The sequence below is a fragment of the Rattus norvegicus genome, chromosome 17 (genome assembly GCF_021556685.1).
Source record: "Rattus norvegicus strain SHRSP/BbbUtx chromosome 17, alternate assembly SHRSP_T2T, whole genome shotgun sequence".
Classification (NCBI taxonomy): Eukaryota; Metazoa; Chordata; class Mammalia; order Rodentia; family Muridae; genus Rattus; species Rattus norvegicus.
This window is the reverse complement of record NC_141550.1, coordinates 31,600,930-31,628,271: the sequence shown is the minus strand read 5'-3', so window position 1 is coordinate 31,628,271 and position 27,342 is coordinate 31,600,930. Positions and strand designations below refer to the sequence as shown.

At 41.3% G+C, this 27,342-nt stretch overlaps 1 protein-coding gene and 1 pseudogene across 2 annotated transcripts in view; one reads left to right on the top strand and one right to left on the bottom strand.

The window, feature by feature from the left end:
• The window catches only part of Mylk4 (myosin light chain kinase family, member 4), a 77,871-nt gene that overhangs the window by 10,893 nt on the left and 39,636 nt on the right, over positions 1-27,342 (bottom strand). For both annotated transcript variants that reach the window (XM_087591696.1, XM_087591697.1), the window contains exons 2-12: positions 19,623-19,701; positions 18,875-19,295; positions 17,222-17,511; positions 15,221-15,326; positions 12,536-12,629; positions 12,344-12,453; positions 10,905-11,046; positions 7,853-7,923; positions 6,440-6,568; positions 5,531-5,683; positions 2,509-2,587 (exon numbers count right to left, since the gene is read on the bottom strand). In XM_087591696.1, coding sequence (XP_087447822.1) covers positions 2,509-2,587; positions 5,531-5,683; positions 6,440-6,568; positions 7,853-7,923; positions 10,905-11,046; positions 12,344-12,453; positions 12,536-12,629; positions 15,221-15,326; positions 17,222-17,511; positions 18,875-19,295; positions 19,623-19,701 — 1,674 coding nt within the window. The remainder of the gene's footprint in view (positions 1-2,508; positions 2,588-5,530; positions 5,684-6,439; positions 6,569-7,852; positions 7,924-10,904; positions 11,047-12,343; positions 12,454-12,535; positions 12,630-15,220; positions 15,327-17,221; positions 17,512-18,874; positions 19,296-19,622; positions 19,702-27,342) is intronic.
• Rps27a-ps20 (ribosomal protein S27a, pseudogene 20) lies at positions 24,782-25,439 on the top strand (annotated as a pseudogene).

The following is a 27,342-nucleotide window of genomic DNA, read 5'->3' as shown; positions in this document are numbered from 1 at the left end:
TTTTAATACAAATGTAAATTTTTATTTTTATTTTTGAGAACATATAAAAACCAGGTTATTTCAAAAGTAAATCTGTGAAAGTTTAGTCTCCACAGGTTTGGTATCCCTAATTCAAAACCCTGAAATTTGAAATGCTTCAACAACTACAACTTTCTGAGTTCCAACAGCATGGTTCATAAGTAGAAAAGCTCACGTCTGACCTTGTATGCCGCATAATGACCAAAATGGAGGTACACTGAAAACACTGCACACTCTTTCCTGAAGATATAGGTGTAAGGTGTGTATGAGACAAGAGATCCCATGCCAAGATGGGGTCCCTTTCTTAAGGTATCTTATTACGTGTATGTAAATGTTCCAAACTCTGAAGAGATCCAAGATCTGAAACTCTTCTGGCCTCAAGCATTGTAGATAAGAGAGGTTCAGGGTTGGGGATTTAGCTCAGCGGTAGAGCACTTGCCTAGCAAGCACAAGGCCCTGGGTTCGGTCCCCAGCTCCGAAAAAAAAAAAAAAAAGAGAGAGGTTCAACCTGTATTTCTTTGAAAAATAAAATGTACTGGTTGGATCTAGGAACCCAGGAACACTGAATTTCTATAGTACTAGAGTGGGTCTAGAAACATGTTTCAATCCCTTACCCTCCCATCAAAAGAGTGGTAATGCTCTGCCAAGACTCCGACACTTCCCTGCCCCTCCTCAGTGTACTGAATGACAAAAAAGGGACAGTGCTAACGCCAGAGTTCGAGGCCAGCATGAGGGTTACACGTGTTCATCTTTGTGAAGCTGTTAGATTCAGTGGCATGTACATATGACTTTAATAATTAGATATATGCATGGACATGTAAAAAAATTATTTTCCTGTAGCATCTATTTACCTCAGGTGTCACTAGCTGGGTGGCATAACACAAAGGTGATTTTGTAGTTGTCCCACGGTCTAAAATATTTCCAAGCACTTTTTAGCCTGTATAGTGTCATTAATTCCTTGCTGTGGTTTCTATATTGTCCTGACATGTCAATGTGTATTTAGAGTCCTGGTTAAAAATACATTGGTGGAAAAATGGGCTCAAAATAGATTGGTTGCCCTAATAAGCAGTTTATGCAGTCTGGGTGAGGTACTGGCTAGGTAATAAGTCTATTTTTATTTGGCATCAGTACCAATTATCAAGGAAAGGTATATTCAGACACAAATAAAACTTAGTACTGATGCTGAATTTAGATGTAGATTTAATTTCAATAAATGTGGCTGTGGAAAAAGTGAGAGCCTGACACACAGTCCTTCCAAGGTTTGCTGGTCTGAGAGAAGTTCCTTTCCAAACCTCAGGGAGTGTGGACAATGAGGAGGAGAGCAGGAGGAAATGGAAGCGAAGAGAGTGTGTGCTATCCCAGGCATGGCAGCAGCCGCCCAATCAATGCACACACTGGAGACAATCTCACAAGCCAGAAGCCGGAAGGTGGAGCTTGCATACCACCTCCATGCTCATCTAGCCTAGTTCAGCAGCCCACACGTTGAACACAGTTACTCAATGCAGTTACTCAATGCAATGTCTGCTTTGGGGTTATCTCTATGATCCATGGTTATTGAGAAGAGAAAAGCATGTGAGACAGAGAAGCCCAGTGAGGAGGCAACTGAAGCAATTCAGAGAGCAGCTATCCCAGGCCAGGACAACATGGCATAAAGAGAGCCAGAGAGATTCCCAACGCAATTAGAACATACAAGGTACAGAACTTGAAGATTAGTCATTTATGAAATGGAGGATTGGGAGAGGAAGGAAATAGATGCTCATGAGCTGATGGTGCCTCACAATAGACTTTCTTTGCTGGAAGGATGGTTGAAAGTGATACAAGATGGAGGCTGGCTTCTGGCTAAGAGGACCCAAGTGGCAATATGTAGGATACAAGTAGACGTACGATTCTGAAGTTTAGATTCTGTCCCAAAAGGACAGATTAGGGAGTCGGAACACACAGACTAAGGTGATAGGAACAAACTTCCCCTGAAGAGATTAGCATAGTGTGCTCAATTACCCTCAAAAATACTTCAGTCTTTAGTCTCCAATAAAAATCTCTTTCACATATGCTCAAAACATAGGATCATACCAAGCTTAGTATTATAACTAAGATCTGGCGCCCAGAGGAGAATAAAGTATGCAAGGTAGACAGAGAATTTAGAATTGTAAATTTTTTTAGGGAGAGAGTTCTTCTAAATGTACATTAGCATATCTTCTCCAAACTGTGTTTATGTAGCCTAACTATATATCTGTATGCATGTGTGAGTTTGTGGTGTAATATATTTTGCAACCGATACAGCGATTTCATAATACTAAAGATAATCTATGAACCACATATAAAATACGATTAATATCTCAACAAAAAATACTCTGAGCAATATATTTCTAGCAGGAGATTTGAGGCTGTGAGCAAAGACATTAGGAGAAATCTCATTTAAGGCTGAGTTGACTGTTATATCTGATGAGACAGGCAAATGGGTAGCAAAGAGGAAACAGGAAACATGGTCACCTGTGCACTCAGCCTGGAGTGGAGCTTGTGGTCTGACAACCAGGGGTGCTTGAGAGCTTCGCTGGCACTTATTCTCCAACTAAAGGGAAATCAGAAGCATGTCAGAGGAACGCACCGAATGACGCTTGCGTCAGCAGTCTATCTCTGGCTCTCGTCACAGGTTTTGGTACAGTGGCTAACCCACATTCAAACTTGTCTTCTGGAATCGTGTGGTGTGAAAATGTCCAGAGGTGACTACCAGTTCTAACCACAGGAACAACACTGGTAATACAGGCGGGACTATAGTCAAATTCTTATTAACTTATTAACTGTTTTTTTTTTCAAATATAAGCAGCTATTCTGTGATATGATATCTGAGCTTCATAAATTGAATTCTTAACAGACCATTGAGAAATAAATGCACATTTCTTATTTTTTTTTCTTTTTTCTTTTTTTTGGAGCTGAGGACCGAACCCAGGGCCTTGCGCTCACTAGACAAGTGCTCTACCGCTGAGCTAAATCCCCTACCCCACATTTCTTATTTATAATAATAAAATGCTACAAGTAATTCTCAATGAATACAAAAGCAATTTAGGTGGAAAGTCATTTGTCTGCTAACTTTTGAATGAAGGAGTTTTGAAGAGTTTAGAGCAGTTACCATAATCATAATAGAACAGATTAGATCACTTTATAAAGAAACTACATTCTTTTGGAGATGAAAAAAAGGTTTACAAAATTTGAAAAAAAAATATAATGTTAAGAGTAATAAAAGTCCTAGTACATCCTAACTTTAGAACTTATAAACTTACTTGGTTGCTGATAAATACCACATTGTAACAATATGAAATATTCTTCTGCAAAAACAGCAAATAGTTGCAAGCAGTCATGAAGCCTCGATGTGGAGGACTGCTTCAATACAATCGCTTTATTAAATGCTGAATATTAAAGTATAAGTCTTCACTTGCAATAAAGTTATTGAGAAAAATCACCATTATAGGACCCTGAACATGCAGAAATTATTAAAACCTCCTCAGCCCCACCAACCCCACATGGTTTTATTTAGTATATCCTAAGGTTCTGCTGTTGAGTCCTTTGACCACTCCATGGGGATGGTGCTGAAAGATGATTATTCCTACCCTCTAATGAAAAATGTTTAAGATCTACTAAAAAGTTATTAAGATTGTACTTGTAACTGACTTCTAATAATATTTCGGGTTCATTTCTGTACCCCAGATATTTATTTGATGACAGTGATATTTGGCCTGAACCTCGACCAAGTGTTGACTTGAGAGCTAAGTCAGTCGTTCATCTGTCATCTGATATTCCTTGGATACTTAAGAGACCCCAGACTGTAGGAGTGGGCAGGACTCAGATGCCCCAGTCCAGAAAACTCACTTCTGGATCTGTTCTGCACTAGCCATTTGATTCCCTGGCTCTCAGCCTCTCTTTCTTTAATGAAAACCATGATGATTATCTCCACATTTAACAGGAGGAAGCAGAAGTTAAACATACACACATCACACACACAGTTCACAGTAAATACAGAGTTTTTCATCCTCCAAAGTTCAAAGAAGTTGGCTTTTTTCCATCTCTGTATTTATTGTCTAGGATCCACAAATGTAAAACAGTAACAACCTTGGCTGTTATTGTGCTTAGAGGTCAAGGACAAAGGAATTAAGTTTCTAAATTGCTTCTCCCTCAAGACTGATGTTTTTAGTAAGTTAAGTCTCCTCATCCTTTAGAACAGTGGTTCTAACCTGTGGTCATTACCCCTTTGGCAAACATCTATCTCCAAAAATATTTACATTATGATTCACAACAGTAGCCAAATTACAGTGACGAAATAGCAATGAAAATAATTTTATGGTTGTGGTCACCACAACAGGAGAACCTGTATTAAAGGGTTGGGGTCACTGCAAAATGAGGAATTATGTTAAAAAGTTGGGGTCACCACAACATAAAGGACTGTGTTAAAGGCTTAAAGTATTAGGAGGGGTGAGAACCACCACTGTAGAGGTTCAGATCTGGCCCCATTGTCCTATGAACTGCTTTGTGTCATTTATAACTTGCCAGACTGATGGTATCTGCTTTAATCTCAGCACCTGTGAGATAGAGGCAGGCAGATCTCTATAAGTTTGAGGCTACCTTGGTCTACAGACTGAGTTCCAGGCCAGCCCTGACATATTTCCCAGGGACAGATGGCCTGTTAAGTGCTTACATGAAAGAATGCCCCTGCTGGCATCATAACCCATTATCCAGGTTGGGCTCCTACTCTCCCTTACATCCTCCTCCCTCTTCCTTCACAATCATGTTTATTAATGGGCCCAAATGCTGCAGAAACAATGAAGCAACTGTTATTGACTTTGAAGATCTTAAATGTGATCTATTGTCATATACTTTAGATATAAAGCCATCTTAAGTGGCTTGACAGTGTTTATCCCACTCTATGACTCTAAAATCAAGTCCCTAGGTTTCAATATCATGCTTGTTCATCTGCTAAAATTTGAATTAATGTGGTTTTAGCATGAGAAAAGAATATAAGGTTGTATGACAGTCTAGAGTGTGAGCTTGAAGGAAGATCAACTTAAGTTTAGTGTCATTCCCGTCTGTTCCTAGCTATGTGATCATAGGCTAACTGCATACCATCTCATCATAAAGTAGTCACAACAGAAACTTCTCCCTCTGGGAGTTAAGGGCTATGATTAAAAGAAATAATGTCCGAAAGGCAGATGACACTGTCTGGCCCATAAATGTTTATAGACATGGATGGATCGAGGGCAGGTCACCCGAGGCCAACCAGAAGGACTTGATTGCAGGAACTTTATTACAGAAATCAGAAAGAGACAAGTTTTACAGCCCCATCCAGCCTTGTGACTGAAACAGTCCTGGGCTAGAGTAGATTGGGTCACAGAGTCAAGGCTCATTGAGTTCAGATCTACACATGCATTGTAGATGTCACTGAGGGAATGGAATCTAGTAGCTCCATGGTGCACGCTGCACTGAATCACCCCTTCTCCCACAACATGAGATGGACTTGCTTTACCTCTTCTCCTTAATCAGGAGCTTGGAGATGAACTCCTTGGCCTCCTCAGAGATATCTTGAAATTCTTCATCTTCTAAATCCCACCGGCATGCCAGGATGTTGGTCAGCGTCTCAGCATCATTATCGCCCAAAAAGGGGGACAAGCCACTGAGTCTACAAGGCACAGGGTTCATGGTCAGTATTTTTTAAACAGTCACGGATCCTCTATAGACGGGATGCTTGCTGGTTTTGCCACTTAAAAATTAAAGCAGGAAAATAGCCATAAATCGCAAGTACATAATCCATCATTGTAGCCAGGACCCTGCCTATGCATCCCATCCCAACCCCCAATCCAGCAACTGTGGCAAAGAAGGTTATAGTTATACTTGAATAAATCTCAAACAATAAAATAGAATTTCTTTTCATGCATTTTACAGCTGGGAAGACAAGGTACTGTCACATACCCAGAAAGCAAACCCCAGGTCATTACTGAGGTGCCACTAAGCAGATCAATGTCTCCTGATCCAAACAAATCAATACCTAAGGTTCTTTAAAAATCATGTTTAGAGCTCTTAGTGGTATCCTGGGAATCAAGGTGACCCATGGAAAAGACACACAGACACACAGACACACATGCGCGTGCGCACGCGCGCGCGCACACACACACACACACACACACACACACACACACATATATATATATATATATATATATATATATATATATAATACATATATCTTTTTCTCCCCCATAATACAGTGGGGAAAGGAATTCACTCATTTCAATTGTAAGATTCAACAGAACCTAAGCAACAGGAGATGGCATCGTGTTATTCTAGAAGACATAGGTGAAGGCTTTCATTTTAGTGAAACCTCCTGGACCATTCACAGATTAAGGACGAGTATGTGAGAGACTGGGAAGTTGCTTACAGCATGTATGTGATGACACCCACACTCCACATATCTGTAGCAAAGGAAACGAAATCATAGTTCACAACTTCAGGAGCAAGAAATTCTGGGGTTCCAAAGTTCACCTTCAGCTTCTCTCTGGGCTTGTATCTGAAATTGAGGGGACCAAGGTGAGGGTTGGGCGTGTCAATCAAAAATCAAAACTAATGAACAATGAAAACAGGCACCATTTATAAAATAAAATTAACTTCAGTTATACAGCAAACTAAAAAATAATAATAATAATAATAAAGGAAAGGAACTTTCACCAGAAATTGCATAATGCCAAAACCCAGCAAAACATTCTGGGGGGTGTTCAAAAGTAAAAATAAAACCTATTAAGCCTTAATATTCTGAAACAGCTGTGAGAAATCTACTCTTAGTAATTGGAACATCTAAATACAGACTGTGACAGATACCCTGACTCAGTACCTCATGTACATTTGGCCAGAATAATCCTTTCCAATCTGAAAAGATGCTGCCATAACTCACAGTTTCTGCTTTCTGGTCATTAACACACTGAACTGTTAAAATCCCATGTAAATTCTTTGTTCCCCTAAGAAACCAGACCTTCTCCCCACCCCCCATCTTTATTAAATTGGGTATTTCTTATTTACATTTCAAATGTTATTCCCTTTCCCGGTTTCCAGGCCAACATCCCCCTAACCCCTCCGCCTCCCCTTCTATGTGGGTGTTCCCCTCCCCATCCTTCCCCCATTACCGCCCTCCCCCCAACAATCCCGTTCACGGGGGTCCAGCCTTGGCAGGGTCAAGGTCTTCCCCTTTCCACTGGTGCCCCTACTAGGCTATTCATTGCTACCTATGAGGTTGGAGCCCAGGGTCTTTGGGTAGTGGTTTAGTCCTGGAAGCTCTGGTTGGTTGGCATTGTTGTTCATATGGGGTCTCAAGCCCCTTCAAGCTCTTTCAGTCCTTTCTCTAATTCCTTCAACGGGGGTCCCGTTCTCAGTTCAGTGGTTTGCTGCTGGCATTCGCCTCTGTATTTGCTGTATTCTGGCTGTGTCTCTCAAGAGAGATCTACATCCGAAACCAGACCTTCTTATAGTCTTGTTTAAACTACTAACATTTTTAAGTCTTTTCTTTATAAATGGAACAAATACAAAAATTTAGGTAAATACAAATTCTAGATTAATAAACTTCTAAGTTAATAAACTTACTGGACTAGGGTTTCATTTCTCATTTTTTATTAGATGCATTGTGGATATTTCTCAATGCTTGAATCTCAGATCTAACAAGGTTAGGGTAAATGTGATTTTCGTTTAAATTACTTCTAAATGAAGGCACGGGATCAGAGGCTTCTCAGTTATGTCTTCGCAAAGATGAGCGTGCATCCCATCCCCTGCCTCTATCCCTGTACGTACATCCAAACAGACATACCTTCTGGCCAATCCAAAATCAATAATTTTTATTTGCTTAGCATCCCGATTCACACACAGGATGTTCTCAGGCTGCCAGGAGAAAGAGACACATTAGCAATGAAAACAACCATCTTTCACTCAAATTGTCCTTGAACCACAACTAAAAATACAAGATGCTCAGGAAAAACATATCAGGCCTTTCACTCGGGGGCTGGTTTGTCTGTGTGGGTATTTTCTCCTTTAATTATGTGGTGGATGAGGTTGTGGGTAGCCTGCCAACCTTGCATTACCCTGCCTGTCCCTCTTCATGGTTTTACAGATTGCCATAATGCATGAGTTCAGGCAGGGGCCTTCTTGAGGAGAGAAAGAGAAGGAGGCTGCTCCAGCACTTTCCAAACAGGCTGGTGTAGGCCAGTTCAGAACTGACAGAACCCTCCTCCTGTTAAAGTATTAAGTATATTTCCTTCTTGAAGCAATATTTCCCTCAAGACTTACGAGTTCCAAGAGAAATGGCCTGATTCGGTTAAACCACCACACTGAATGTGCAATATAATGTGACCAGCTTTGACCTCCGGTTTTTCCCCTGTGCTTTGTCTATGGGAACGTCGCATGCTAAAGGAAGGCTTTTGTCTCCTGTACATTCTTCATCCTCCAAAATTCCAAGGTTTTGCTGAGCTCTGTCTCAGTGCTTAAAGTCCTTGACTAAGTGTCCCCTTGGAGTTAGATGCTAGTAAAACTTGGCCCTGCTAACCTGACAGGCTTGGGGGAGGGGACGAAAAATCAAGCAGTACTACTCAGTGTCCCTGGAATGTCCTGCAGATGTAGCTATATTTATTGGGATAGAAAACTTTAAGTCTGGGAAAAATAAGTAATTTCATTTAAAGCCAAGGTCATCCATAAAACAAGAAATAGCATTTTCAAAGAAGAGCCAAGAACTCTTAAATCCTAATTTCAGCTCCACTAAGAGCTGGGCATTAGCAAAGTTGCCAGGTGCCCAGGATTCCAGCCCCATCCCTTACGCGGACCACACCCACTTTCACATCCTGTCTGGTGGGAAGGAGGTCCAAGCAAGGCAGAAACCCAGACATGCTTTGTGAAGTGATGCAGTGTCTCCATATCAATATCTAATCACCCATTTGGTTGTGTGTAACGTCTTTAGAAGCCCTTTCCTAAAGTGCCTCTAAAGCAGATGCCGGAGAGTAAAAGCCACTTTACACATCAGTGGGCGCTGTGCTAGAGCAGTTGGCGTTGTGTTTAAATAAGGGACTGAGCAAGTAAAAAAAACGGTCTTATCACAGAATACCATCGCACCCTGAAGATTCTTTTGCAGCATTAAAAAAAAAAATCTTTGCGGGCACTTCAAAAGGATAATTTCTATGATACTAAAACTAAAGAATGTCCATTATCTATGCTCAGATAATATTTACAGAAAATAGGATTACAAAGGAAATTACTTTTAAGTCATCGCCCAGCCCCACCCTGTGATGATGCATACCCAATGTCTTCAGTCTTGTCTTCCAAAAAGCTCTCCAAGAAAAAAAAAAAAAAAAAAACAACAACCAGGTCCTTCCCAACCTATCTAGCTGTCCCCTTTATTATTATCTTTATATATAAACCATAACTAAAACTGCCCATTGCCAGTCTTCGATCAATGTTACAAAGCCACAGATGGAGTCACTTGACTTATGATAAGTCAGCTCCTGGCTCCAGCTGCCAATCAAATCCCTTTAGGGCTATCTGTAGAATATCCACAGTGAACAAAAGTGCTCCTTGAAAATGCACATTATAATAGTCACCGTGGCCAAGGACTTTGCTAATGATTCTTAACCTCTGACTTTGTCATTTTATGTACCACCGCCCCCTCCTATGCAAGTGAATGGGAAAGACAAGGCACATAAATCAAGACAGCAAGCGAAGCCAAGTTCTAGGAAGAGAGGCCCATGGAAACCTATTTAAGGAGGCCAGATTTATTCAGCTGTACCATCCCCGGAGACTTACAATACACGGTATGTTACACAGAATACAAATTTATCTCACTGTCCTGCTGTGCAAACAGGGGAATGAGAAAATGACCAAGCCACACAAGAAGATGCACTTTATGATCCTAACTCCAACAGACTGGATCAGGGTTATTAGGGCTTAGTCTTTTGTTGGCTTATCTAAAGCTGTTTATAGTCCAGTTCTGGAGACTTCGTAATGAGAGAGAGATAAAGAGTGGGAAGGAAGTGGACTGGCTTCCCTCGTGCTTTCTGACTTGTGAATGACTACCCTCTCTGCTTTTGCCATCGAAGCCCCACCTTCTACCAGCCTGCATTCCATTCTTCATGGCTTCTACTCAGTGTTCAGCAAACTCAGAGGAAAGCAAATCCCAAACCAGGGTTTCCTGGAAGAATTCAAGAGACTTCTGGGGATTTTTAAGATCTGGAAAGGGCAGATATGACTTGGGAATTGAAGACTAAAATCCTCCCATCATGAACTCTGATAGTAAGGAGAAGGCAGTATTGTGAGAATGGAGCTGGTTTTAATTCTATACTTTTAGGGAAATGGCCTCCTGTGTTGATTTAATATAGGTAATTATAAGAATCTCAACAAAAAACTCCAAAGACAGACACCCAAATAATAGTCCCTGGAGGTGGTTACAGAAGTTGAGAATGAGATAAAAATCCTGGCTATGCTAGGGGGTATAACATGAGTCTGTCCCAGCATCTGGGGGAGGCTGAACTGAGATGATAGCTTGAGACCAGAAGTTTATGGCTAGGCTAGGGGGAAAAGCAAGATAACTCAGAGAAAGAGACAGAGAGAGAGAGAGAGAGAGACAGAGACAGAGAGACAGAGACAGTGACAGGGAGAGACAGAGAGAGACAGAGACAGAGAGAGAGACAGAGAGAGAGAAGAGAGAGAGACAGAGAGAGAGAAGAGAGAGAGCATCCTGAGTCGTTATTCATTCCTGTAAACATGACCAGAGACAATACAACTTTTCAGAGCCAGTACATAATATTTCAAGGTCCCCCAAACAATGTGAGAGGGGCTAACAAGGCTTTGCATTTCACCAGGTGAAAGACATGCTCTACCTTGAGATCCAAGTGGAGGATGTACATCTGGTGCATGTACCTTATCCCCTCACAGATCTGCTTCACGAACAAGATGGTATCCAGCTCTGTCAAGTTGCAGTTTTCATCAATGATGCGGTCAAAAAGCTCCCCGCCTTCCACACTGCAGAGGGAAGAGTGAAATTCTTAGGCCTGACTCCCCAAACTCCACATGATTTTCTTGGTCTCAATTGCTACCTGAGTTCCTTTAACCTTCCCAGTGTGTGTGCGCATGGGCACGTGTGGACACACACACACACACACACACACACACACACACACACACACCCCTGAGGTTACTTCCTTCCCTTCTTTGCCACATGGGTTACATGAGTCCTGTGTTGGATACCTTCAGTACACCTTATATACATATGACCTCCAGTGTCACATAAGTCTTAAAGTCCCTGTCACTGGTGCCTGCAGCTTTAGGTGAGTCCATATCTATCACTTAACAGATATTGTGGATGAAGAGGACTCAAGGACACACTGAAGTGGGATTCCAGTGTTAACAGAAAGTGAAACATAGTCTTCAAGGTTTGAGTTCTTAGATTAAGTGTAATGGCAAAATGCTTTTATGTAGCAGATGCTGGATACTTAAGTTTTTCAAATGCCTTCTATACCATGGCAAATAAAACTCTGTTTTAAAATTTGAAATAAAAATGAACTGAGTTTTCATGTTTGCTCAGAATTAGGACTACTTGCATTTTGTGGTGGGTGTGCTGGTGGTCACTGGTAGGACTCAGAAACCAGGGCATCAGACATGCCAGGCAGGCACTCTACCTACCACCTGAGCTGGCTGAATCTTTACAAAAGTGGTTCTGAAATGGAGCTGCTTAGCCTAGCATCAGGGGCTTGGCATGTGCTTTGTGTTCACGAAGGCTTAACCACCTCTCAACCACAGCTTCATTTGGTAGGTTTCAGCTACTTATGGTTACCTGTGATTAGTGTAGTACAAGATATTCTGAAACAGAAACTGCACTCACACAACATATATCGTCATAATTTTTTGTTTTATGATGAGCTGCTAACTTACAAGCTAATCTTTACTATGGGTATTTAAGTACCTATAGGCTCAGTACCATTCCCAATCTCGGTTATCCATTAAAGGCTTTAGAACATGTTCTCGAGGATAAGGGAAATCACAGTTGAGGGAAACAAAGCTCACCAAACCACATTGCCCAGGATAAAGTCTGGCCTTGGTTTGTGACATAGCTTAGACACAGGCTGCATCTATTCTGTCTTGTTCTGTCTCATCAGTGAGTCACACTGGAGACTGCACTTAAAAGCAATTTCCTTTCTGACCCTGGCAAGATCCCATGTGTTCGGCAACTCAGATCCAGAGGTGTACTATCTATGGTTCTGGTTGAGTCATGAGTGCTGTGCAGAAGGTGTGAGGTGGATGGACAGGAGAGGACACCTACTACTCCATGACAAGGATGATGTCATGCTTGGACTCAAAGGCATCATAGAGCTGAATGAGGTTCACATGGTCCAACTGGTTCATGACACTAATCTCGTTCTTCACATCCTCCTGAGGAGAAGGAAACAGTCAATTAGTGTGATGGGGTGTGAACTGGTCCAGATCAGAGAGACTAATCTTCCACACCCTTTACCTTGTCCTTTGCACCTCTAATCTTAATGATTTTAGCAGCCAGCTTCAGGCCTGTTGCTTTCTCTTCACACTTATGAACCTGGCCAAAACGCCCCCTGCCAAACAAGAGACAGTTCAGTTAGGCACAGACTACAGTCTGCAGGGCCCTGAATCAGCCGGGTGGACAGTATGAGTTGCCTAGCATGTGTCTCTTGAGTGAGCAAGCCTACAAATACACCTAGCGTATCTAGAAAAGCACCAACCAATGAGAGTTCTATGGATCACTTATATCCCCCTCATAGATGAAGCATTAAGAATGTTGTTTCTAGGGCTCTGTATCTGTCCTGGGCATACAGGAAGACATGGCCCCAGAGTCTGTACTTTCGGCTGATTCATAGGCATACTAAAATTTGAAAACTACTAGTGCAGATAATAAACATTTTTCTGAATACATGTGAATGTAGAAAATTGGAATTTGTAAGCATATGAACAATACAGCCTGTGGGTAAGGGATATCAAAACCATGGTAGAAACTACGTTTAAATAAAATAAAAATCTACATATAGAATCATAAAATTAAAAGTACATATTGTAGTCAGTGAGTCCCCAGTGAAGACTTTTATGTTAGCTTAGATATCAACTTAATATTTATAATACAGCTGCTTCTATAAACATGGTTTAACTGTGTCCCCATAGGTTCAAGTGGTAGAAACTGGGTCCTTAGAACAGAGGTGTTGATAGTTGTGTTGAGACTTTAAGAGCTAGGACCAGTTGGTAAGTAACTGTGTCACTAGAGGTCTTTGGAATGGATTGATACAGTTCTTATTGTGCCCTAGTTAGTTCTCAAGAAAGAGTAGTTACACAGCAAACTCCAATTGCTCTATGGCTTCCAGTTCTATATGAGCCATTCTCTATCTCTGTCCCTGCTCTGTCTCTCTATCTCTCTCTCCCTCCCTCTCTCTCTTCCTTTGTCTTCTCCCTTCCTCTCTCTCTCTCTCTCTCTCTCTCTCTCTCTCTCTCTCTCTCTCTCTTTCTCTCTCTCTCTCCCTCTCTCTCTCTCTCTCCATGATTGACTATGATATTATGCAGGGCCTCTCATGTAGCCAAGTGATACTAGTAACATATTACAAATTCTCCAGAACTGTAGAATAACTAACCTTGTATCATCAAAAAGTACCCAGTCTCAGTATTTGATTATAAAAGAAAACAGAATACTATAGCTTCTCGCTTATGTAACTGTATTGAGAAGTGCATACACATGGGAAAATTGATTTGTTTCCCCTAATACTTATTTAATAAAGTAAGGTAGGACATAAGTCTTTGCTCTGTGCATGGTAGCTTTCATAACAAAAATGGAAAAGGAGTCTTCCATAACAACATAGTGAACCAGAAAAAGACCGTATCCCTGTCACCTACAGAGATCAGTGTGATCATGCTTGACATGTACAGGGTTAACAGTAGCTCCAAATCACTCTGCATTGCTATGCGTGTACATGAGTGGCTACTTTGATTCCAACACTCACTGTAGTGGCCCTCTGTGCTAGTACACATGAACATGGGCCCAAGTACTTCCCATGTAACCATGATTAAGGGAATGTCTTTTTTCCTCATTAGCATTAATATTGTAAGTGCCTGGTCAGCCATGATGTCCCTTCACTGTCTGATTCCAGTGATCTCTCCATGCTAAAGCTCTCACATGGTTTATTCTGGAAGGACATTGATACTGAACCTACCACATAGGATCCATGCCAGAACACTAGACTCAGGCTAGCTGAACACAGACATGAGGTATACACAAGTTAGCCTAAGGGAAGAAGGGTTTGCTTTGACTCCTGGGTTCAGAGGGTTCAGCCTGTGGTCACCCAGCTTTGGGCATGCGGCAGCACAGCACATCATGGCAGTAGAAGAGCTGTGGACTTCACGGCAGCCGGGAAGCAAAGGGTAGAAAAGAATGAGAAGCCAGAGTTTCCACTACTCCCTGCAAGGACATACTCCTAATTGCCTAATTTCATTCAGATTTGCCCCACCTCCTAAAGATGCCACCATCTCCCAATAATGCCACCTAGTAGCCTATAGTCTCTTATATACACTGGGAGAGATGTTTAACCCAAATGACATCATTGACATGTAAGTATCCTAACACCCCAGGGAAGAAGATGAACCCAGGAAAAGTGCTGAGAATCCGGTGGTATTTGACCTGTTTCAATATCTCCTCCACGTAAAAGATAAGCTATTGTGTAATGAACACTTTACTGCTAGCATATCTCCTACTAACACTTTACTACTAACTAATGACCTGTACTTGGTAGAAATAGCAATTAAACCCAAAACAGCAGGAATGGAAAACCAGCAAGAATGAAAGAAAGGTGAAATCCACGCCACTGAGAGTGCATTTCACCTAGGAGTTAAACCTGGCTTCAGACAGATACTGGACCTTCTAGTGACTCACACTGGGTTTTTTTTCTACTCTCAGACTTTATGACACAGCAAATAAAACAGTTGTTAAATGAGAAATATAGTCACCATGCCAACCTTATGGGACTGATGATATTTTTCAAAAAAGTTTTAAAATCCTTTTGAAATGTTTGTTCTTAGTGTTTGTAGTTCTCAAGTCAAGAGTAGCAAACATTTCTGCGTCTTGGGCTCTGCCTCGGGAAGGTTCCCTGCTTTCCCTGAGGGGCAGCTGTTCAAGCAGAGCTTCACTCACCCTCCTAGAATCTCGGATTTGCTCACAGAGTACAGACTGTCGACTGCAGCATGTTTGGCCATTACAATGCGATGATCAAATGGGGCAGCAGGAGCAGGGACATCATCTGTAAGATGAGAAGAGAGGGGTTGTCCATCAAGAAGTCTGACCTCCTTTCAGTACCAAGCAGCATGTCTAAGAGTAAAAATCTACTCATGTAAAACAGAAACACAATTGGCCACCTGTCTTATTCCTAATGACACTAGATATAAATTTCCATTTCATGTATGAATGGACTTGAACTCAAGAATATGTTATCTGATGTCTTTGACAAGAAATGTCATTCACAAACTCTTTATGGTCACTTTTAGACAATGCAAAACAGGAAGAAATCTGAAGTTCCAAGTCCAAGACAGTCATATTTCTGGGGCTGATGCTTATGCATATTTCCTAGTATGGATGAGATTCTTGGTCTGATCCCCAGAACCTCGATTATTTTTTTCTTGTATGCTTCCAAGCCTAGGACCATTTTTCATTTGACTATGAGAAATTAATTGATCCATCTTTTTGGGAAAGGACCCTGTATAATTCATATTTTAATTAAAGCATAGAGGAAAGGGGGAGAAACACGAATTATTTCCTTATGTTGCTGAAATATTTGATATTGTATATTACTCTTTTAAAACATGTTTTAGTCTTTATTTCAGCAGCATTTAAAGTGCAGAGTTGAATTTTCCCTGGCTGAATGGATATAAAACACCCAATAAAACTATGTAAGTCATATTCTACAGCTATCCAATTTCTCCCACTTTTCACCTTCTACCATATATATTTAAGTGATAGTCCACATTGACATGGATCCTAACATAAATAGCTACTTAATAATAGTGCTCAATAATAGTTCTACTAATTGTCTTCATATTTTCCCATGACCATTGCTGTTCATGAATTTGCTCATCCCCATTTAATTAGTAAGACAGCTACTACATACCTTCAGCAAGGGTATAAAGAGAGGAGAGTAGAAACTGTTATGTTCTTCATTTTACTAACTAATTCACTCATTCATTTAATTTTGTTTTTTGTTTTCTTTTAAGACAGGATTTCTCTGTGTAACCTTGGATATCCTTGAACTCAGAGATCCATCTCTGCCTCCTGAGTGCTAGAATTAAAGGCGCAGGCCACCACTGTCTGGCTCCAAACAGCTAAGCTCTTTAAATTTGGCATTTATCCAATACATATTCCCTGAGCACTTATCTTGTTCTAAGTATACTACTAAATAGTAATATTAATTATGTTTAATTAATTTAGCACTTTTATGTTCAGATAACCCAAATCTCTTGGAATCTAATTTGACGTAAACGTTTACTCTCATGCCGTAAACATACTTGGAAAAAATCATGAGAGAATCCTTCAGGAAGCATTCATTACTTCAGATTTTATTCAGTCTGGGATGATATCTCGGTGGGTAAGAGAGCTTTGTGTGCAAACCTAAGGCCTGAGTTTGGATCGCTAGGATCCAAGTAAAAAGTCTAGCAATGTGCCTGGACACCCAATATTATGGCCACAGGCCAAGCTTTGGTCTCAAAGGAATATGGTGGGATAGCTCAGGACACTTGACACCCTTCTCTGGCCTCTACACTGTATAGGTGCATACCCTCAGCACACATATTCATAGACATTATATATACATATATATATGTATATATATGTGTGTGTGTGTATTATATAATACATACCTAAGAGAATATAGATAGATAGATAGATAGATAGATAAGATAGATAATAAATAGATGATAGGCAGATAACAAATCAGTGACAGATATAAATGGATAGACAGACAGACAGACAGACAGATAGGGCTATTTCTCTTGCCTTTGCAAAGAGTGTTTAAGCTAAACATAAAAATGGCATTCATATGACATATGTCTCCTTAAAGCTGTTAGGATAAGAGAAGTTAAGTTGGATCCTTGCTGGGGATAGTTAGAAAGCTTTAAAAGTCCATAACAAAAGGCCATTTCCTACCCAGTTGGACCGCCAGGTCTTGCTCTCTAGAGGTGGTCATTCCATCCTGGAGTCTGTCGTCCAGGCTCCTGGCTTGTCTGTTTTCCTCTGTCCTGGGTATGGACTCTTCCCCTGCACCCACTACATCTATTCTGCTCTTTTTGTTGTCCTCACTCAGGAAGCACTCCTCTGCCACCCTGCGCTTACTGCTGCCCGTAGACTCTGTCTGTTCAGCATTCTGGAGAGTGGGTCCTGATGCTGAATTTCCAAGGATTCCTGGTGTGGAAATGGTCTTTATATTACTGATGGACCTGGAAAATAAAATACATTTGCAGTTTTCAAGGATTCAAGGGAAAATGTTCAGTTCATCAAAACTCTTTGGGAACTGATACTTTCTTATGACAGTGTCTGGGGAAGACAGTGTGCTCGGTGACACAGAGACAGCCAGTCCAGCCGTTGAAGGCATCAAATCTAAGTAGATTGCCAGACACAGAGAGTCCTCCAAAGACCTCACTGTGAGCCCTAAAGTTGTCATTTATGAAACCTAACTAATAGAAGAGAGAAATTATAGAAACGAAGCAATAATCTCTCTAAAGATTGACAGCCACTGAAGAGCCATTATTGGTGGAAGAATAGTCTTAATTAGCGTGTTTTGGCAGGTACAGGTCTTTCTAAGGACATCTTAATAGTGATGGACTTTAATAACAATCCTGATTAACATATTGCAAATTAGATTTGCTCAATATTAATTTCAAATGCTCTATACTAAAACTAAGTAATAATCGTGTCTTAAAGACATCAGAGCTGCTTAAATATTCTGTATTCCAAATACACAGTCATGCTTAGAGCAGCTAAGTTTAATTGGATACAAAAATCCCTGAGTTTGTACTTGATACTTCATAATTTTAATTTTAAGGAAGAAATTCAGTCAATTATCTATTTCCTACAATACTAGAGCCTATTGTCTATCTTAGGTAAGAAACCACCATTGCATAATAGATTAGGCCAAGTCTTTCAGGTTAGATTTTTAATTTACACTCAACATAATCATTACTTGATTCTTAGCCATAGAAAGAATATGCTTTTTAAAAAATGACAAAACTTTTTTACTTGGCCTTTAAAGAGTACTGATTGCTGGAAATATTAAAAATAGTGATCTTGGTGTTGATGTTAAGACTTAGAAACTAGGGGTTGGGGATTTAGCTCAGTGGTAGAGCATTTGCCTAGCAAGCGCAAGGCCCTGGGTTTGGTTCCCCAGCTTCGAAAAAAAAGAAAAGAAAAAAAAAAGACTTAGAAACTATCAGAGGGAGCTCATGGAGGGAGCTCATGGAGGAAGCCAGGCTTAGCTCTACCCCTAATAGAGAGAAGCAAGAAAAGAAGGAAGATAGGGGCTGAGAGATGGAGAGAGGGAGGAAGGAAGGAAGGAGAGGAAGGAAGGGAAGAGAGGAAGAAGGGGAGAAAGAAGAAGAGAAATGACTGAAAATATTGGCAAGAAGAAAGAGAAATAGAATAATAGCAAAATGTAGCCATGAAAACTCAATGTACAATAGAAGTGTGGGTTTTAAACATTGCCTTTAAAACAGTCTTCATTTTTCTTTCAGAATGGCCTCAAATATCACAACACAAAGAGCTGTAAGACACACCAATTGTAGACGTGTAATCCTGCAACAGTACCTTTCATGAGATTGGACACCATTCATGTCCTCAGTGTGCTGGCTTTCAGTCGAGTGTTTGTCCAGCACTGTTCCACTTGCAGCTGTTGAAGCTCTGTTCTCAGCTTCTATTTCTCTGGAATCTTCCTTAGAAGGAATCCCATTTTCCCCTCCATTGTTGTCTTCAGTGTCTTGTTTATAGCCCAGGCTGTTGCTTTCTTGTTTCTCCAGACTTTCCATGCATGACGCATCTTTTGTACCTGCATACTCTCTTAGCTCTGTGGAATTCCTCTGAACAAATTCTATCTTGTCTTGTCGTTCCACATGACATATGACGCAAGTCCTCTGCACTTCTGAGCCACTGGTCTTCTCTGCATTTTTCTTGTTGAGTTTGGTAATCTTTTCTTTCTCAGAAGAGAACTGGTCTTTCTGGTCATGTCTCTCTAGAAGCCACAGAACACAAAACATTTTAATGAAGAGCGTACATGGTGAATTTAATTTCGACTTTATTTAATGGCACCTCTCTTCTGGATCCTTTTTGACAGTAGATTTAGGCTTTTGGAAGCAAAGCAGAATGAAATATGCTCAGCTGACTGAGAACTGCATGTCAAGAGATTTTCTTATTTGTCAGAGGTATGGCCAAGCCCAATCAGATAAAGATATTAATAAAGCAGCACTCCTTTCTACAGGATTCAGGAATGTGTGATTTCACCCGACTAAGAGTAACAACAGAACTTTCTCCATAACTAGCAAATCTCCTAAGGTGTTACCTGTGAGGGCTGATGTCCTTCCTCCTCTGACAATTGTCCTTTCGTTTAGTGTGTGGTTGGACCATACATTTTCCTCAGCCTGTGGGTGCACAATCAAGCAATTGATTACCAACAGTGTACATACTGATTAGCTTCAGCACTATTAACATAGGTTATCCAATTCTTCATGTGAGAAGCATCATAACACAACAAAGGTTCAGCATTACACCTTGGCTCTCCCAACCAAGAGAAACCTGCCTTCCAGAAGTGAGGGCCAAATAAACCGACTTCAGACAATTGAAATTTAACTTCTTAATTATTTTTACAGTGCACAATACATTATTACTGACTATATTTACCTGATGTGCAAAAATATGTCAACTCTATTCTTGTCTTAAATGTCTTTAATTTAAAACAATATTAATAAATCAAAATATCTCCAAAGATTACTACATTTCCTCAGGAATAAGGGGAATTTTTTTCCAAGTTGAAACTAATATAATTCAAACATGGATGGCAAAAGTATCTAAGAAAAAGAAACTAATAGTCATGTAAAGTATAAAATAATCTGAATTAGTGGAACCCTGTCCAAGCAGCAATATCAATGAAAATGAGATCACTGTTTTCAAAGACACTCTGCAGCTCTGTCATGGTGTGGAGAAGGTAACCCAACATCATCACGTCATTATAGGGAATGGATGATGTGTTGGCCAACCTTGACCTCCACTTTAGTTGTCTATGTTTGGCTCACATATAAATGGAATAAAGACCAGAGACTATATGTGAGAGAGACTTCTAAACTACAAAGACATAAAGGCAGTGGGCTTCATAACAATAGGCTTCTCCTTCTCCTAGATGATGCCTTTCTCCCAAGCAACTAAATGTTCTCATAATCCCCAGGTTAGCTTAACAAACCCTTCCACATACCATGTGACAGGTGACATCAGCCTAATGTACACAAATTCTAAGCTATACATTACAAATTGACAAAACCCTATGATGCCACAGGAAATCAGTCCCTCCTCTTTGGAGCAAAAGATTACTTGCCCCAGGATTTCTGCAAATATGAAATGTCACAAAAGTGCAGAGTGTCGGGATTAAGACAAAGGCACCTCACAACACAGAAGCACATTTAGTACATTCATAGAAAGCCAAGGTTGGAGGTCAAAGCTATAGAAAGCCTCTCACTTTTAAGTGCAAACACAGAGAGAGCAGGAAAAAAAAGTAATTTCCTTGAGCGAAGCCAGTTGCTACTTTTGTATGTGGGCACAGAAGTTGGTACTTATACAATAGCAGTGTTCCTTGTAACACTTCACCAAACTGTTTTTGATAATCTATTTCCTACTAGATGGTGGGTTTATTATGACCATGGTGCTTAGACCAGAGACATCACTAAGTGGTGGTGATAGTGGCGGTGGTGGTGGTGGCGGCGGTGGTGGCAGTGGTGGCAGTGGTGATGGTGATGGTGGTGGTGGTGGTGGTGGTGGCAGTGGTGGCAGTGGTGGTGGTGATGGTGGTGGTGGTGGTGGCAGTGGTGGCAGTGGTGGTGGTGATGGTGGTGGTGGTGGTAGTGGTGGCAGTGGTGGCAGTGGTGGTGGTGGCAGTAGTGGTGGTGGTGGTGACAGTGAAATGATGTGGTCATGATGATGGAGACAATGGTGATGAAGAGGATAGTGATAGCTATCATACTGGGCACAGACAGTCTGTGAGAAATTCTTCAATGCACTTTCCATGGCTAACTCACTTGTGGTTCTCAGAAACTCTTTGAGAGAGACTATCAACCATATTTTTATAATGAAGTCAGGATTCTAATTTTTTCTCTGTTTGGTTTGTGCTCTAATGACAGCATATTCTGTACTGTTTTTCTGGTACTGAAAGGGATTTTGTGTAGCTAATACTGTCTGGGGTATCCTGCAGAGTAGGCCCATGGAGTAAAAAGAGTGTAACAGTCGGGGCCATAAAACAAAAGCATTAGCACAGTGAGGAAGATGTATGTGTTCCTTAGTTAAAAGATTAGAATTAACACAGAAGAGGAGAGAAAGAGATAATTTAACTTTAATTCTGAAGGTCAAATAGGGCAGCCTAACAAATTGTGTTGGTGGCATTTTATATTTGTCTCTTGGTAATTTTTCTTCTGAAATGCATATGTCTGGAGTGTTGGTAGGCAACATACTTTATGATTTAACCTCTGGCATAAATGCTACAGTAAGAGCAAAAGTGAGCTTAACGATGAAAACCTAGTGTATTTATTCTAACCCATCAAAATATGGGTAAGTAAGAGTTTGGCTACATAACTGTAAAGCCAGTCGGACCACAGGTATCACTTTTTGGTGGCAAAAGTGAGCCTTGGTCAGACAGTCTGGCCTAGCTAAGGGCAGAAACTGTCGGTGCTGAAGGCACAGGAGCCAGTCACCGAGCAGGACATACTGTAATTACGTGCCACACACGTTTTACCATTTAAATAATGCAAGGCCTCCATTCATTGCCACAGGCTGTTTATGGTTTCCTTTCCCTATGTAATACTGACATCTAGAGGAACTTCGAACTGAAGCATCTCTAATAAGCAGAAGTATCTCTTTTCCTCTCTGCACTTAGCAACCTTGTGGGCCTTCATTCCAAAGCCTTCTCATTTTGCATCTTTATTCCTCCACAGGAGGTCCTAAAATAGGACACAGGTCTACGGATACATTTTGTCATCCAGAAATGACATTTGTTTCTTAGGAATGTCCTAGTCAGGATAAGTGCTGTTAAACCAGACATTCCTAAAACCGTTCCCATCATCCCGCAAGGGAGGAAGCCTCTTCAGGATTCTGCTCCTCTGTTGGGTTCCCGAGAGGAACAAAAGAGCTCATTTCACTCAGCTTCATTTATTCATCATTTAAAAAAACATGTATGAATTTTCATATGGGCACCTTTGTCAGTTTCGACCAATTCCTTTTACAACAACTCTTTTTACATTTATATTTTACATATTTTATAACGTTTATTAACAGAATTGGGCAAACACTTATGAGTCACTATAGTAAATGTCTCTAAGAACAAGCATGCCCACCTTCATTATCAATGCTTATCACGCACGTCACACCATGTCGCCTCTACAGTGACATGGATGTCACTCGCCATAGGAGCCAACCGTGCACTTTGGTGGGCACCCAGTGCCTGGGCATGAGTTCCTTTTTGTCCTGTTCTTCAAACCTGCTTCAGGGCCACACCCAAACTCTCTCAGAAGTGAGGGATGACGTAAGGGAAGTTAACCCCCCAGGGCAACTTGTGCCTGCTCCTCCTTTCATTCCAGTCAATAAACACTATCCTTTTTCTTCTGTTAATTTATTTATTCACTTACTTCCCCATCTCTACTCCCCTCCTCCAGGTCTCCCTCCCCCCACAGTCCCTGCCCTGAACTCCCCTCCCTCTCTCCTCAAATCAATTCTAAAATGGCTTTAACCTTAACCATTACAGTAAAAGTGAAACTACACTAGACCTCCACAATATGGTGTTGGGCTACTGTCCTCCAATTGGGAACATTCCAATGGAATACTCTATTTTTGTTTCTCTAGCACCTGAAGAAGAGATTTTGGAGCTCTAAAAAATTGCCCAGGAAACCAAGGTGCAGTGAAGGAAGGAAGCACTTATGGGAATGGGTCTACCAGAGTGGGAGCGTGCTGCCATTAGACCGTGACATGGGAAAGCAAGGCTTCCCTGGGGACCATCTCGAAGCGTCCCTGACACTCATATCCACTGCTTTACTTCAGAACAAAATGTTACATGACAATTCTACCCCTGCATTTGGGGAGTATAGTTGCTTCAGAACAGAAATTTATAACACAACGCATGGACCATGACCAAGACTGGGCCTCGAATAGTGGCTTTGTATTTTGTTGCTATGGCAATACCATGGAGAGTACTTTGTGGTCATTTTAACCCAATGTCTAGTAATATAAGAACAAAATTATAACGATCTAAAATGACTTTGTTACATTTTAATTAGGCTCTTAATGGGAGAATTGAGAATCAATAATTCCTGAATATAAAGAGGTTTTTTTTTTTTTAGAAAAATAAAGGAACCTACATTTTTCTATTTGAGTATAAAAGATTGATCTTAACACTTTATGTCTATTATTTGTTTGCAGTGAGGGTTTCCCAGCAGAGTGTGGAGGTCGGAGGGCAGCTTGCTGGAGTTGATTCTCTCCTTCAACCACGTGGGCTCTGGAAACTGAGCACAGGAAACCATTCTTGTTAGAGAGTGCTGTTATCTGCTGAGCCATCTCGCCAGCCAGATGAAAGATTAATTTTAGAGATCATTTGTAAGCAAATCTATTTCTCTTGATCTGCAGATGCTCTCAAATTTCTGGTGCACAAAACAAAGAAAATGCCCTGTGTCTCTGTTCAGACGGGAGGACCTCTCTCTCACACAGCACAGCCCATGTTGTTGGCTCTGGCAACCGGCATGAGGTAAGCTAGGACTGGGTCTCACTGATGGAATCTAGGAGCGAAAGCGTTGGTCTTGACCTCAGAAGCAAGGGAGTGGCTCCTCCCTGAGCTGTGGATAACATCAAGCAGAATCAGTCACCTGAGTAAATAACTCCACCCGGAAAACGAAAGCTGGTGGATGTGTCCACAAAGCAGGGAACAGTGCTTCGTTCAGAACCATGAAAACCGGACTTCAGGGGTCTGACGTTAAGGCTGCCGGTTCAGCGAAGTCTAATTATACCATCTGTCAATGAAGATAGATTAAAATACAATGTGGACTGCTGTTTAAGTTCCAATTTTTGAAGAAAAAAAATTTCATTCTTCAGTCTTCTCCAGCAGAAAAAAACAGAGTAGCATAATATTGGTCCAACCATCTTCTTTGGCTGTTCCTTGCTGACAAAGGCCTTTTGTTTTCTTTCTTTCCTTTTCTTCTTGTCTTTTTTCTTTCATTGAAAGTTAAACTTAGGACCTCATGCATGCTAAACAAGCCCAGAGCCCAGAGCCCACATGGATAGGTTGTCTGGAGCAGTTTTGAAAGACCAGTGACTGGGGCTGGCCACAGAAGACAGAGCGTAGACCCCCCAGTATCTACTCTACCTTTACTGGGGTACAGGCTACAGTTACAGCTATAGCCCCTCACACTGTTATCCAGCCTAACTCTGGCAATTTTAGGGGGAAAAAAAGAAAACAGTTTAAAACAAGCAAACTAGCTTTTTCGATCGGCCATTCATTATGCGTGGAGCAACCACCATGATGCAGATTTTTGTGAAGACCCTTACGGGGAAGACCATCACGCTCGAGGGTGAACCCTCGGACACTACAGAACATGTAAAGGCCAAGAATCCAGAATAAGGAAGGAACTCCTCCTGGTGAGCAGAGGTTGGTCTTTGCTGGTAAGCAGCTGGAAGACAGCCGTACTTTGTCTGACTACAACATTCAAAAAGAGTGCACGCTCCATCTCGTGATGAGACGTGGTAGAGCTAAGAAAAGGAAGAAGTCGGGGCTGGGGATTTAGCTCAGTGGTAGAGCGCTTGCGTAGCAAGCGCAAGGCCCTGGGTTCGGTCCCCAGCTCCGAAAAAAAAAAAAAAAAAGAAAGAAAGAAAGAAAAGGAAGAAGTCTTACCCCACCCCCAAGAAGAGGAAGCATGGGAGGAAGAAGGTCAAGTTGGCTGTTCTGAAATACTATAAGGTGGATGAAAATGGCAAAATCAGCTGACTTCGTCGGAAATGTCATTCTGATGAATGTGGTACTTGAGTTTTCATAGGTAGCCGCTTTGACAGGCACTACTGTGGCAAGTGTTGTCTGACTTACTGTTCAACAAACCAGAAGACAAGTAGTTGTGTATGACTTAATAAAAAGAAGGAACTCTGAAAAAATAGAAAAGCAAACTATAAGTTTTTACCCTGATATTTAATCCCACTGGGTACTTATATGCATATCTTGTACCAGATTGATGGGCTGATCAATGATAAGATACATTATAAAAGATCCACATTTCTTTCTAAAATTGTTCTTATTTTTGCTTTATGTGTATGAATATTTTATCTGGGTATATGTGTGTGTACTACATGTGTGCCAGGAACCAAAGAAGGCCAGAAGTGGGTATTAGATCCTTGGGAACTGGAGTTATGTTGTTAAATCTCAGGTGGGTACTAGGAATTGAACCCAGGTCCTCTGGAAGAGAAGCCAGTTCTCTCACGCTCCCATCTATCCCTCACCTACTCACATTTCTTTCTACTTCCCCCCTCCCAAAAGAGAATTTAAGTGGAAACCTAAGGGCTCTTTGGAGAGTCAGTTGTGTTGGATGGTGTTTTGATGGGGCAGACATGTGAAGGAACATTTTCCTGAAGTGGACACAGGTGAAAGACTAAGTCAGGCTCATGAAGGAATGTTTCACTGAAGCAGACACAGGAGAGAGGATGCTCTGCTAAAGCAAGCACGTGAAAGGACATGTGAATTATTTGCTAAGGACACACATGTATCAGTCCACCTTACATTATTTGAGCTCCACTTGTTGGGACTCTGTGGAATCAGGCTGATTGAATGCATATACTGAGGCAAGGCCTGTCATGTTTGAAGGGCATGAATAGGACTTAAAGGAGTGACAGAGACAGAGCTTGGTTCCTGGTACAGCTTGCTGTGCAACACTTGTGGGTCTCTCGTCTTCACTGATCTTTGTTCCCTAAGAGAGGCATAGCCAAGAACTTCTCCTGGTGTCCCTCCTGCTCCTCCTCTTGGTCCCTCCTGCTGACTCCAGCCGAGGCTAAAGCCTGGCTGTCTCTGCTAGGTCCTGTCACCACTGTTGCTATCCCAACTCTACAGAATTAGACTGCTTTTGTACTCATAAAGTATTTGCCAGTGGATCAAGCTGCCACTGCCTGCTAACCTGTGAACTGAACTGCCGATTTCCAGACAACACAGATAGAAGTTGCTCCAAAGAACCTTTCTAAGCAGGTCCACTTCTCCCATGTCCTTTCTTTTCCATTACCTCTGGTTGGTTGTGGGCTACAAGGGAGGTTAAAGCATTTAAAAACCATCATTAAAAATAAAATTTTAAAAAATTAGTTACAGAGAAAACAGAGCCCTTTGCCTTGGTTGCTTTTCTCTCAGAAGATGACATTTCTGCATGCTACCCCACCTCCACATCTGCCTTCTTTTGCTCCAAAAAATCTTGGCTCTGAATGCCAGGTCCCTGTTCTTAACAGTTCTAATAAAAGTAGTAGTAAAGGAGGTGGGTCCCAGACCCTGAAGTCCTCTCATCCCCACTCACAGTGTGTGAATATAACATCCTGCAAACCCTGTAATCCACCAGTCTGTCCTTCCTCTTCCCCAAGCCCATTTTACTTATCAAGCGCTAATCCCTCACTCCCATCCAGGACAGAGTACCTAAAAGCTTCTTCCTGCCTCTTTCTCACCTTGACCCAGGTGTACAATACGTAAGTAGAAATCATCCAAAGCACTACCATGGGGACACCAAATCCCTTTTAAAAGTGGCCTATGGGGTACCCAAGGAGAATTGTAAAATAAAAAAAAGACAATATGGCTAACCATGCTTCTGGTCCTCTGTCTGAAGACCTTCTGGCTGCTCCTTAGTCACAGTATGATAAGTAGCCAGGGGTGAAGCTGATGGGGAGAAACGTCACCGGACAATCGGACCGGGCACAGATTTACAGATCTTTATATAAAGTAAGTCTGAAAAGCATAAGCCATGGTATCCTTTGATCTCCTTGGGATTCTGTGTCAGGACAACCCTTGAGCATGTCAAAACCAC